At 35.9% G+C, this 13,396-nt stretch overlaps 1 protein-coding gene across 2 annotated transcripts in view; it reads right to left on the reverse strand.

Annotated features, from left to right (window-relative positions):
* Window positions 1-12,025, reverse strand: part of PTPN3 (protein tyrosine phosphatase non-receptor type 3) — a 51,899-nt gene extending 39,874 nt beyond the window's left edge. Inside the window, exons 1-4 of one of the 2 annotated variants that reach the window (XM_036378712.1) lie at window positions 11,965-12,023; window positions 6,789-6,961; window positions 2,860-2,994; window positions 1,193-1,369 (exon numbers count right to left, since the gene is read on the reverse strand). In XM_036378712.1, coding sequence (XP_036234605.1) covers window positions 1,193-1,369; window positions 2,860-2,994; window positions 6,789-6,928 — 452 coding nt within the window. In that variant the 5' untranslated portion in view covers window positions 6,929-6,961; window positions 11,965-12,023. Of the gene's footprint in view, window positions 1-1,192; window positions 1,370-2,859; window positions 2,995-6,788; window positions 6,962-11,964 lie in introns of both variants that reach the window. The other variant, XM_036378713.2, reaches the window with a different exon arrangement.
* Between the last annotated feature and the right edge of the window lie 1,371 nt (window positions 12,026-13,396).

Consider the following 13,396-nt stretch of genomic DNA (forward strand, 5'->3'; position numbering starts at 1 on the left):
ATTTTTATGTCTTATCATGGTTACTACTGCCATTAGTAATAATTGTATTAAGGTTCAGCTGTCTTCCAGTCAGAAATATAGAAAAATGAAGTGACAAACTCAAAACACTTAATATACTCAAAAGAGTAACAAAATCCAAATATGCATACAACATGTCAATTTTCTCTTTTTTTAAATTGAAAACTCTCTGCTATAATGTAACAATAATATTATTACAGAATTTAAAGAAAATCGTTTCAATCAGAATTTAAAGCGATATGTAGTACCTGCACACTGTCACAGAGGCAGGTGAGTCCCATCAGCTTCCATTAAGACATTGCTTCTCAAAATACACTTTGGCTTAAAGTCACTAGGCATCACTAAATACCATTTTTCTTTTGCAGTGCTACAAAGGAACACGCATTTCAATACACAGCATTCTCCCCAGCTCCAAGTTTTAAACTAACTGTTTTCTTTTTGAGACTGAACAATTAATGATTTTGTACATTTGTGATAATCTGATATTCATTAAGAAATGAGTGTAGCAATACATATAATGTAATATATGAACAAACAAATAATCAGAGTGCACAAAGACAGGTGTTTCAAATTCTGGCAGCAAACCTAGCAGTTGTTAAGGCACTGCAGAGGAGAACAAAGTAGGTCCTTAAGGAATACAGCCAAAAAGTAGACACTGTCTTTAGACAAGCCATTGACAGTTCCTCTGAAGAAGAAAAAGATGGATGGCCACCAGCATTATGAAGTTCTTGAGTATACTCAAATGCAATACCTCTTTCAACTGACAAGGCTGAGCTGATGATGTGGAACGTGAGTGAACTCTTAGAAGAGTTCACTAAGTCTTTCTCCCCACAAAAAGAGTTTCTGACAGTTAGGAAAGGGTTGCAAAAGCTACTAGGAAACAGAATATTACCGATTTGAACAGACATGTCTTAGTAGTTCTTCTAATTTTACTAACAGCTCAACTACTATGTATTGTTTAATGATGAAGAGTTGGTATGCTTTTGACTTGCATTTTGCATCATGGCATTTACAGTATAGAAATTGGTCAAAATAAAGCTTATGCAAACAAAACTGAACTCATTGTAGCCTTACAACTGATTGCGACTGTTTCACACTATAGCTCTTTGGGATTTTTGTTTGGTGCTTTTAAAAAAATCAAAATAAGCAATGGATTCTTTGCCAAAGTCCTTACCTCCTCTGTGGACTACGGTTCTGAGAGAACTCTGAATCACTGTCCTTTGACGTTGGAGAGCCCTTATATGTGTAAAAAACATCCTCTGTTTCAGTAATATAACTAATCTCATTCGTAAGGTTATCTACAGATGAGTGTCGTGGTTTGCGGATTTCATGACGTAGTCTAGGACTCCGCCTTAAAAACACAGAATACAAACACAAAGGGGAAGATTAGAATATTTCATGAAACTTTATAAAAGAAAAACTTATATCCTATTGCAGTTATGATCTGAATCTTCATATAAGTCTCACTTCAAAATAATCAATTTTTAACCATTCTGTATGGTGTAGGAGGCAATCATACACTGCTAGGTTCAGTACACTGAACTGATTGGTGTTTCTCCCCCTGTAAAATGCAACTTATATTATCATGTTTTAATCATAGGGTGATTCAGGTTGTAAAGGACTAAAGGAGGTCACCTAGTCCAATCTTCTGCTCAAAGCAGGGTCAACTAAGGCCAGAGTAGGCTGCTTAAGATTTTATTCACTCATATCTCAAAAAATCTGAAGGATGGAGACCACAAAGCTTCCCCAGGCAATGACTGTCCATGTGGTGAAGCAGTTTTTCCATTGTATCATGACAAAACCTCTTTTGTTTCAACATATACTTGTTGCCCCATTCTCCCACTATGCAATAGTGAAAAACCTGGCCTAATCCTGTAGCTGGCCTCCTCCTAAGTAGTGTTATTAGGCATCTGGGCAACCCCTGCTTCTCCAGGTTGAACATGTGTCACTACATCAGCCTCTCCTCACAGGGTAGGTGCTCCAGCCTCCTGACTACCTTGGGGCTGGTGGTCTTTGCTGAACTTGCTCCAGGTTTGTGTCTGGTTTACATTTGCAGACAAAAAGGGCTGCAGCATTCTAATGAAATCTAGAGAATGCTGGGCCAAAAGGGCATCACTTCCACTGACCTACTACCTACAACTCTGTCAATTTTGCCAAGTTGGACTTGTTTGCTGTCAGGGCATACCAGATGGCTCATGTACCACTTCTGCCTATAAAGATTACCAGGCTGTTTTCCAGAAAGCTGCACTGTAGACAATACTGTTACACTGGGTTCTTATTTCCCAGGACACTATGTTTGTCTCTGTTGAATTTCACACATTTCCTATTGGCCCATTTCTCCAGATTATAGAGATGACTTTGAAGAGCAGCCCTGGCCCCAGGCTTATTGACTCACCTCCCAGTTTGGTGCCATCTGCAAACTTTATAATCAACCATACCATTGCCTCCTCTAGATCATAAAGAGGTTAAGCAGGACAGGTCTCAAGAGCAACCCCTGCAGTCATCTACCTTTTTTTGTTGTCCAGGTAGAGTGTGACACATTAACAACTCCCCTCTTAGTCCAGTCATCCAACCATTTAAACATTTTTTTTTTAAAACCATCCTCTTGTCCACCCATCCAGAAACATAATGACTTAACTTGGGTAAAAGATTTTGGCAGACAGCATGAAAGCCTTGCTAAAGTTGAGGTGACACCCACCCACCCTTCTGTTGTCATATATATTCTCAGAATAAAAACGTTTAAATATATCTGTACACACTACATAATTATTATGCTAGAGTACATACAATTAGAAATGGTAGGAGGCTAGAAGGTGTGGAAAAGGCTGAAAATGGATTTACCAATTGGGGGTAACAGGAGGTGATCGAGAAGGAAGGCTTTTGGTCTCTAGGTGCTCAACTGATAAGGATCGTCTCATAGATGGGTTCCAAACCATCCCACCTATCACTTTTCTGCAGTACTGGTTGTTTACAGACCTGAAAAAATATAAAACAGCTATATGTGAGTTATTTTGCATAGAAAACTTAAGATATGCTTATGAAAGTCAATTTCATAATTTAAACTTTTTGCTAATATAAGTAAAAGAAAAAGAAACCCATTTTTTTCATATATACTGAAGTATTTTGCATATCTTGTTCATGATTTTAAAGGAAATCAATTCCCTCATTTTCTAAATGTACTTTAGAAGCTTCTCTATGCATAGAAAACAGAGGAAAAACTTAGTATGAAGCATCTACATACTACAATCAGCTACCCATGTATGTTTCCATACCTCGTAAACAAAGTCCATCAACTCAGGAGAAGCTTTTGGCTATACTACCCATTTTATTTTTCTAACACTTTTGAATACAATGACAAGGTACCAGCTACTCATCTTCTTCAGAAACAGATGTCTTTTAAAGAACCCTTAGATAGTTGGAGGAGAGGGAAAGACTGGAAAAAGATGAATGCATTATGAAAAATGCATTGCAAAGAACTCCATATTAATAAGCTTTTCATTTTTACAAGTGGCTGTTGAGGTATTTTCCAACACAGACAACTTGAAGTGCAACATAACTCATGTGATGGAAGCCAGAAACCTAATTCTAATATTAAACCCCTAATCCTGACCACAAAATCACTTATAGGGTAAGTGTCTAGATATTTCAATTAAGGCACAGAAGATAAATAATCTCTTGAATTCAAGTAGATGCCCTTCAAATGCCAAATATCAGCTTATTTCTCAGCAAACATTCTGGGAGGCTGCCAAAGCCTTTCTGGAATGGACTGTACTATCTGTAAATGATGCTTCCTTTCTCCTATCTATTACTGAAGCTATCCTTGGTGAAAAATACAGATACATTTTTTAGCTGTTCAACAAGGAATGAGAATGCGTCTAGGAGAGGTTATTCAGCGTTCAGGCCAGAATTTACCTCTCAGAATCTGGGAGATGTGATTCAGTCTGCTCCTTGAACAAGGCTTACAAGTGATTTATACAACTCAGCAGCTTAATTTAAATGGAATGCCTCTAGTACCTTAAGCTAAGAGAATCAAGAAGCACACAGGTACGTGCAAATAAGAAATTGTACTCAAGTACTGCAACTATTTTGAACTGATGCAATAACTGCCAGGCTATCTGCCTCAAATAAGTGTAGAACATAGAACAAGAAAGCCACAAATTGCATAGGAAAACCTGTGATACTTAAGATGGTAAAACCTGAAAGTAGCAGCCTTCAAAGCTGATGGAAGCTGCATGAAAAGAATTCTTGAATACAAGTCAGTCTTAAAACCTCCAGGACTGCACGCTGTGGTCAGTGGAGCTTTTGTGCGCACATTTGGTTTTGTGGTTTGGTTTGTCTGTGTTTGTTTGATTTATACAATGCAAAAATTTTTTCCCTTTCAAAAGGGAGAATGCAGAATCACTTTTTTGGTTGTGTAACTTCCACATGAGTTCAGAGCATCCTTGAAAAGGAACATGGAAAATCTTACAGCATTCCACAACCATAAACAAGTCGGAAAGTAAAAATTTTCAATATGTAAAATATGACCTCAGAAGTGACTTTTTCACAATGTTTTTTAAATCTTTTGAGAAAATAATTTGCTGAGTTCATAGGAACTACTCAAAGTTTTTCAAAATTACTGTTGCTTCTTATGTAGTTAAGGAGTCTTTCATAGCAATGGTTGCTGAATTACCTCTTCCTCATGTAGATCCCAAAATTCATGCTTACTGCTGGTATAAATAAGGCCAAAGACGTTATCCTAAGCTGATGGAAAGTATCTCCATAACTGATTCTCCTCCTGGAGATTCCTTAGAACTCTAAGTAAGCAATTCAGCAGAGAATACCTCAGAGCACCGAAATTACTTAAAAGGAATTATTTCTTAGCAATTCAGATCAACAACGAGAACTGTCTTGTATGCTACAGAGTATTAAGAAATTGTAAGAGCAGATTTGTCAAAATTAAAATGTTTGGTAAAAAAATGAAATTATACTAAACTGGTACCCTTTGGAACTCATACTGTTTTCTTTCTTAACATTACAAAGGCTGTGGAATCACTGTGTGTATATATCTGTCCTATAGGAGGATCAGGATTTTCAATCTCTTTGCGAATTTGAAAGAAATAAAGGACTCCAGGACTTGACAATCCAACAAACTTTGAGTCACCTCAACACCTCCACTACAGGAACAACAAGGTCATAACACTCCATAAATGAGTTAATTCTAAAAATAGGTATTTTTGAAATGTTAGAAAATTAGAATACTGTTTGTACAACTAGTTTTTTTCCCCATAACCTAAAAACCAGATCATCTAGCTATGACCTAGTACTAGGTGAAAACATGGAATTATACTCCAGTAAAAAGCATAACATTTTATCAGAATTCCTACATTGCCCTCAGGGGTTAATTGCTTCATTTACAAGCAATACCAGTGCACTTGGTATTAATTTCTGCAGTATCAAGAGACATCAGAGTGTGAAAAGCCAGAGAGCCACCAAATTCTGAGGAGGCATTTGAAGCATGTTGATATCATTCAGAAGTTGAAGCTTATCCAAACAGAAGACAGAAAATCTCCAAGTCTGACAAATTACATGTAAAGTTAAACTCTTACGAGAACACACTACAAAAAACTCACAAAAGCACACTACCCATGAACAAAAACAAAACAATAAAATACTTCTCCAAAAATCATGAGAAGAAGGTTTCTAGAGAGTCTACAGATCATCAAAGGGTCAAAGAACCCCCCAGAATCTCACATCCAGAGAGGATAATGACACAAGACTTTCTTCTTCATTCACTATTAATATGAAATATTTTTTTATATGTTTCATTACAGAATGTTTTTGGGGGTGGGGTAGGTGGATTGGGACGGGTTGGATGAGACAATGAAGCCACAGGACATGACATCTTTGTAGCTGAATTGCTGATAAATGTAACAACAGAACAAATCAACATAACGGAAGAAATCACTGTGACTGATACTTATCAAAAAAATGTAAAAGCCCCTAAAATAAAAGAGCAGAGTAAAAAAAATCACACAGGATAGCCATATAAGGGCTAACTGCAAAGAAATGGAGAGGGACATTACAATGTCATGTGACTGGACAATAAACCTGCAGCTTAACTTTAATGACAATAGGGCTCAGTAACTGCATATGGGGAGGAATAATCCCAGCTTCATATAGGAAAATCACAGGCTCTAAAGAATTACTTCCTGGTAACTAAATCTTAAACAACACTAGGAAACTAGTGTTTCTAGTGCTTTGTAACTAGAAGAATCCAATGAGACAAATAAAGGATTAGAAGTGTCACAACAGGGCTATCTTGAATACCTGAATGGGAAAAAGTTTTTTCATCTTTGTGTCAGTAATAAGTGGTTGCTGTGATGCACTCCAGAAACTGCCCTAACATATTAAACAGAATGTGTATATGACACTAATGGCTAAACATTTCAAAACAAATCTGTTGTGAAATTCTCTTACCGGATCATTAGCTACATGACATTTTTCCTTTCCAATGTTTTTATACTTCAGACTGAAGCAACAAGTTGAAAAAATAGTAATAAAACATATATCCAAACACCTTTTGAGGCAATTATAAGAAAAGTTCTACTGTAAGGAGATCACATTGCAGAAAGTGAAACCACAGCCATATAACATGTCAAATGGTTCATATATAAACTGGAACAAAGCTATGGACAGGACTCAACTCTGCCACTCCAACTTGAGCTACTACTGACACAAATCCTCCCATTCCCATCATAGAGCAAAACATGCTTTCACACAATACTTACTTTGCTGGATTTCTAGAACCCAGAGTCCAATAATGTGATAATATCTTTTTTTCATGAGGTAGTGACTTCTTTGCCTGAAAAAATGTGTGATGCTCTACACAAGATTTCCAAAGATTTTTGCATGCTCTGTAATTAAGCATGTTGAAGGCAACAATATGCTCTCTGGATTCATTCTGTAACAGTAGGGAACACCATGTTTCAACATATACAAGTAGATGAAACAGTAAACAAGATCATAAAAAAACAAGAATTATTTTAAGCTTAAACATAAAAAATACATTGTGGCAAACAAACAAACAAACAAAAAACCAGCATACAGTAGATTTTGAGCTGGAGATGGCCAAAATACCTCTATGACTATTTGAAATTAAAAACTGCAAAATGTGCACTTTAAAAGTTCATGAAATGTTAATAAAATATTTAAGTCTAGAGCAGTAAAGATTTTGTATATATGAGTATCATGTTATACTGATAAATATATTTTCAGGTTTCTAGTCAGATTTTGACCTCTTAAGACAAACAAAATTCTTTAAAACATTCAATTAAGGGTGCAATGTCAAAAGGAAAAAAACCCTCATTCTTTGAATTCAAACTCTTCATGTAAGGCTTCAATTCAATAATGTTCTTTCAAGTGCCATAATATGCAAAATGCATATTCTTTTCGTTCTTTCAGAAAAAACTGAAGATGTTAACAGAGATCTTTCTTTGGGGAAAGAAAATACTTCTGATGGGACTGGAGCTGCTGCTACTGCTGTTGAAATCCACTCCTGCTTGGATGATAATGTGAGGCCACAATGAGGAGGTTCAGAAGGCAGCAGAATATAAAACTTGCGTGTCTTGATGCAAACTCTCACGAGTAACTTCAGTGCCAAAGTGCCAGTGAAACACGAGTGCAACACAATTGTGCCATCAATGTTTATCCCAAGAGTTTTGTACAAGAGAAAGCTTTGGTTAGTTAATCTAGTTATTGATGCAAAGAAAGTGGAATGAGAGCAACGCAAAAAGTAGAAATAAAGGTAACATGAGACCTGAGACAATTGCCAGCATAGCTCAGCACACCAGTGAAAAAACAAGTTTTCATCACTCATCTTTTCTAGCTCCTCTAAATTATGACTAATTTTGTCATCTCAACATATAATTAGACAGGCAACCTTTTGCTGGTTCACAGCAACAATCCTGTTGGGAAATAACTACAAACCATTTTGGCTGGTATAGTCAATCTGTTTTTCTTGTGTATTTTTTATTTCTAGGCAGCCTTTTACAATTGACACGTATCTGAGACCAAGCCGGCTTTTTGCAAATCACTTCATGTCTAGTCCAGAGAATCTGCAGCTTTTAAGAAAAACAGTGACACTCTCAAGAGAAAAAAAGATTTCCTCTTGATTTTACATAAGTACTGAAAAACATTTAACTGATTACAGTCTTTAAGGAACGTTTTCCATATATCTATTAAAGCATTTAAAACATATTTTCTTTTCAAGATGTGGGTTTGTTATTTGAGTCTCTTGCATATTGGAAACAATTTGTCAGTTCACCACAATTGCTTCTAAGTAGTTACACAAAACAAAGCAGGAAAGCATAGCAAATCTTAACTCAGTATTTCTTGAAATATATGAAGCACACATCACAAAGGTTTAATGACAAATGCTATTTCTGACATACTCCCTGTTGGTTGAATCCCACTTGAAGGGTTTTACTACTCCAGCAGACAAATAAAAGTAAGTGTATAGATATTTTTGTTGGCCTGAAGTACTGGCCTTTCAATTGCCACAAAAATTATTTTATTCAAACATCTCAATTATACTGAAAGACTATAGTATAAATATAAGGAAGTAAGTACATCTAATATTCTCTTTTTAAATTTAGGTTTGTTAGCAGCAATTAATTTTGCTTTTTACAAGTGTGCTTTTCTGTTGTCACAGAACCTTCTTAGCAGCCTTTAAGTTTCTAAGGCTGAAAGTTTCAACATGGATTTAAGCTAGGAAAAATATTTTGAGAAGTTTCATAAATATTTATTCAATTTTTAGACTAAAATAATCTTTTGTTAATTACAATCTGCTTCACTAACAGGCCACCTTGCAAGTTATGCTGTTAAATCTGTGTATTTTTTTAAAGGGGAGGAGAGTTCTAGTGGGATCCCAGGACATAATGCCCATTATACTTCTCAAGTCAAGTTCTAAAAGAATGGCATTTTCATGATTATCAAGAAATGAGGGTTAGAGAAATTTGAGGTAAAGGGAACAATTCTACGTAACTAAAGTCTTTTGCTTGTTCAGCATATGGAAGAATTTCTCCATCAGTTGTATGCCTACTCACTCCATTAACAGAAAATCTGAAAATATCTAGAGCATAAAAAGCAAAGATATATTTTAGTATGCAACAAATGAAGTTGTTTTTAAGCATTAGGTAAGCACATTGAAAATAAAATTTCATTTCTGAAAGGTACAAAATGTTGCCTTTAAACAGCATAGTTCCTATTCCTACCTTAAATCCTCCACCCTTCATTAAGCCTACATGTCATGAGCTTCTCTAGCATCAGACATTCACTGATTCATCAGTCTTGCTCCCCAGTCCTTATTTGGCTCTTCAGTAGAAAAAGAAATACTGCATACTCCTAATCGAGTAGCTGATCAACAGACCAGAGCAGGGGGAGGGTAAAAGAGAAGGTGAGTAGAAGGAAAGAGTGAGATAAGGTAAGTTGTTTTTTCAGAAAAGGTGCATAAGGAAAGAAAAATGGAGTAAATGAAATAAGGAGAACAAATCAATGAAATATGGGACATATCCCAGGGGACTGCAAATCCATTGCCTTTGAGAACTTTCTGTAGATTTTTGAATCTACATACGACATATAAAATATAAAAGAGGTTCTATAGCACTCTTGTCCTCTTTAGTCAAACCTTGCCTAAGAATATACAGTATCTGCTCTGTTTTCCCCACACTCTTTCATCTCTTTTACTTTCAGATTCATTTACCTATTTGCTTCTGTCTTTCCAAGCAAAAAAGTGATCATTTTGAAAACTGACACCAATGCAGTCATCTGTCCTCGCACACCCCTCAAGCATCCCACTATTCTGGTGAAACCCCTCGGACTCCACTCCCCTCTCTCCCTCTGCACGCACCAGCAAGCTTTTCCAAGCAATACCACCAGAGCACTGCACACTTGATGCCCTAAATTTCAAACAAAGCAGGCTGACAAGGATGGATGTATCCACAGATTCAGTGGCACACCTGGTCTGCTTTTTCACATGAACTGAGGAGGAGTAAAAAGGTCATGCAGCTGGCCTTACTTTTCTTACAGTTCTGTAGCTCTTTAAGCATGACACTGCATGCATTACTGTCATCTCTGGAGGTTATGAAACAAAGAACTATGATCACTTAAGAGAAGGTAAGCTAAAAGAATTAAGAGCCTTGAACTGTCATCATTTATCAGATGTTTGATTGAACAAATTAAGATTGCTGCTCTCTTCAAAAGTGACACAGGTCTCCAGAGACAAAAATTCTACTTTTGACAGCAGCCAAGTCTTTATGTAATGAACACACATATTTTACATCAAGTCCACAGATAGTTCTATATTGACACTTTATTTTTCCATATTACAAAATCATTGTGAATACACTCATTTTCAGAGAATCAGAATGGTTTGGGTTGAAAGGGACTAAAAATCATTGAGTTCCAAGCCCTGGAAACTGCTGTCTGAAAGCCTGCACTTATCTGTATATTTGAAAATATTTAGATTTTAAAATTACTATTTATCAGTGAATTTTTAATCCTCAAACTCAGGAGAGAAGTTACTACTTGCAAGTGTTTACACTCACAATTGAGTAGAATGGTCTATCAACCACTCATTTCTTCATGCAGTGAAATATAAATGAACAGACTGACATGTCTGCATATAAAAAACATATTTTGAAACTTACAGCTAGTAAAAAAACCTTAATAATCACCCTACTGTGTGTAAGGACACACCCTGTGCATGCTATGTGTGTGTGCAAGCACAAGTGCAGTAACACTAAGTCTGGAAACTAACTCTTTTTATACATGAATCCTGAAATGTAACATATACATACTTGCACACTCCTCAAATTTCAAAGAGCCCACCAAAATGGGAAAAAAGAAGGATACACAGAAAAGAAAAAAAAGAAAACATTTTCCTTTTGGGTAAAAAAAAGGCCTCCTTAGAAATCTGTGTTCAGCAGACCTTTTAATCTATGTGGATCAAGATGTGGTCTTGTAACACAGTTCCTATAAATTTAAGAGCTTGTGTACTACCAGAAAGAACCTCCATGAACTTTAGGTACAAGTTAACATTTACCTTTTACTAAGTTTTGTCCTCAATTGAACTAAAATATTTATACATCTGCTGATCACTAGTTTCTGAGAAGTTGTTTTTTTCTGTCATATTAAATAATGTATGCTCTTTGTAAAAAATATTTTTTTCATATTGTGGTAGCACAATAATAATCAGTAATCAAGATTTCCTTCCCCATTAAATAGACTAATATTTCAATTGTTCTTCAAAGAGCACAAAGCAACCAACAGAAGCCATCTCTTAACAGTTGAAAAATTTTATATGCGCTTTATCAACTCTCTTCATATAATTTGCCAACTCCTAAAGCCCTCCATGTTACACACAGCAGCAGGTGGGCTATTTCCTTTCCAACCTCATGTTTTCAATCTGCAAAGCTCCTTTCCTCCAGGAACCTTGCTTTCTTCCTGAGCTCTGAGCCGCATAAGCTGAAGGGACCTCACAAACTCCCCCGAGATGGGACAAGCAGTTTAGTAGATTCACTGCATTAGGGAACTCTACAGGGCAGGGAGAGCAACAAGGGAAAGAGCAGAAGATGCTGGTGAGAAAGGGGAAATATGCTGTTAATAGATATTGGAGAAAGGACGGAGATCTGCATTTACCCAAAGTCCCCAAGAGAAAAGAAGCCTCTATGGGAAAGATACACTCCAACAGACTGAAAGTGGAGGGATTCAGTGTTGGAAAAGAAATAATAAAAGGGAAAAATAGAGAGGGAATAAGCAGACAAGAATAGCAACACCAAGTTAACGAAAGAGTTTCAAAGGCACACTATCCCAACAGAGCCTTTTGATCAGCAGTTTGTAGGTTACATTCAATATAAAATATTGAATATTGACACTAGAGCAAAACAATATTAGAGGACTACTTACATGTTTTTGCCGTTGTTGTATAAAAAACTTTTTCCTTTTAAAGGAAATTTTTAAAATGTTCACCCTAAAAGACAGAAACAGGCCATGAAATACCGAGCAATGTTTAGAGTGATAAAACAATGAAAAATAATATTGTGTACAGTAAGCCTGAAAGATTAGAGCTGTAAAATATTCAATGAATAATATGCAGCCATCTCTTGTGTTGAGTGTCAAATAAATGTCCTCGTTTAATCTTTAAATAGTTCACAGCAGTTCTCTCCCACCAAATCTATTCTTGCAGCAAAAAACTCGATGACATCTTCTACACTAAGCTGCACAAATGTTAAATGTGTCAACTTTTGTATAACTTTAGAGTCATATGACAACTGTGACTAAAGGAACAAAATTGAAGACCCTAATGACATGACAAGGTTGGTCTTACAACAACTGAAACTTTGCAGAGGCATTGCAGAATTCGTTTCATAACGTGAAAGATATAATGTATTTGTCTTAATCACTAAACAAAATCTCTAGATAAAATCATTTTAGAAGGATGAAAACTGTAGGAAAAAGTGTTAATATACTTTTCACTTCATTAACATTGCTATGTAATTTATGTGGTAATTTTAGAACTGAACACATCTTTTTAAATATACACAGCGTGAATACATATTTTCTAAGGTAAAGATTACAACTGAAATTGGTGTTCAAGCAATTTTCATTTTAATTATACACTTATCAGTTTTTCTAAATTAAACAAACTTCCACCCACCTGCATACCTTCCCACAGCAAAAAAGATTTGTCTAAAATACCTAAATTTTCTCTGCAATAGTTCTACTTCAGTAACTGAAAACCTGCATTTTTGGACAAAGAAATCTCTGTTCTATGGTCAGCTGGAATCTTACAGAGGCCTTTAGGAAACCTATTTAAGGTTTGATCAAGTCATATTTGCCTGAAAAAAAATCATGAAAGGGTTTTGTAAGTTTACTGCTAAAAGTCTCATAATATTTTCGAGAACGGATGTTTCACAGGATGTTAGATATCAGGTATGAACTTTGTTGAAAGTCCTCTCAGTTTGGCACAGTTTTTGCATTACTCTCATTAAGTGCAATGGCATAAAAACTCATTCCCAACTGCTCATGGGAGAGGCACTTGAGTTATAGAGCAACATCCTTCATGGATACAGGAGAATATATTTGTCAGTTACTAACAAGAATATTAATGGAATTACCTATCCCTCTTTCTGCACAAGAGGTGGTGGAAACAATGCCATTTTCAGAAAATGCTTTTCTCCATCAATTACAGAACCACAAAGAAATAGGTATTTCAACACTATTCTTCAACAAGACAAACTGATGTGAAAATTAATGGAAAATTGAAATCATATGCACCTCTCCTGTTAGGTCAACTATTAAAATACTTGTGTCATTTGACTTGCTACCTCAAAGACCA

Source organism: Molothrus ater, chromosome 1 (genome assembly GCF_012460135.2).
Source record: "Molothrus ater isolate BHLD 08-10-18 breed brown headed cowbird chromosome 1, BPBGC_Mater_1.1, whole genome shotgun sequence".
Lineage (NCBI taxonomy): Eukaryota > Metazoa > Chordata > Aves > Passeriformes > Icteridae > Molothrus > Molothrus ater.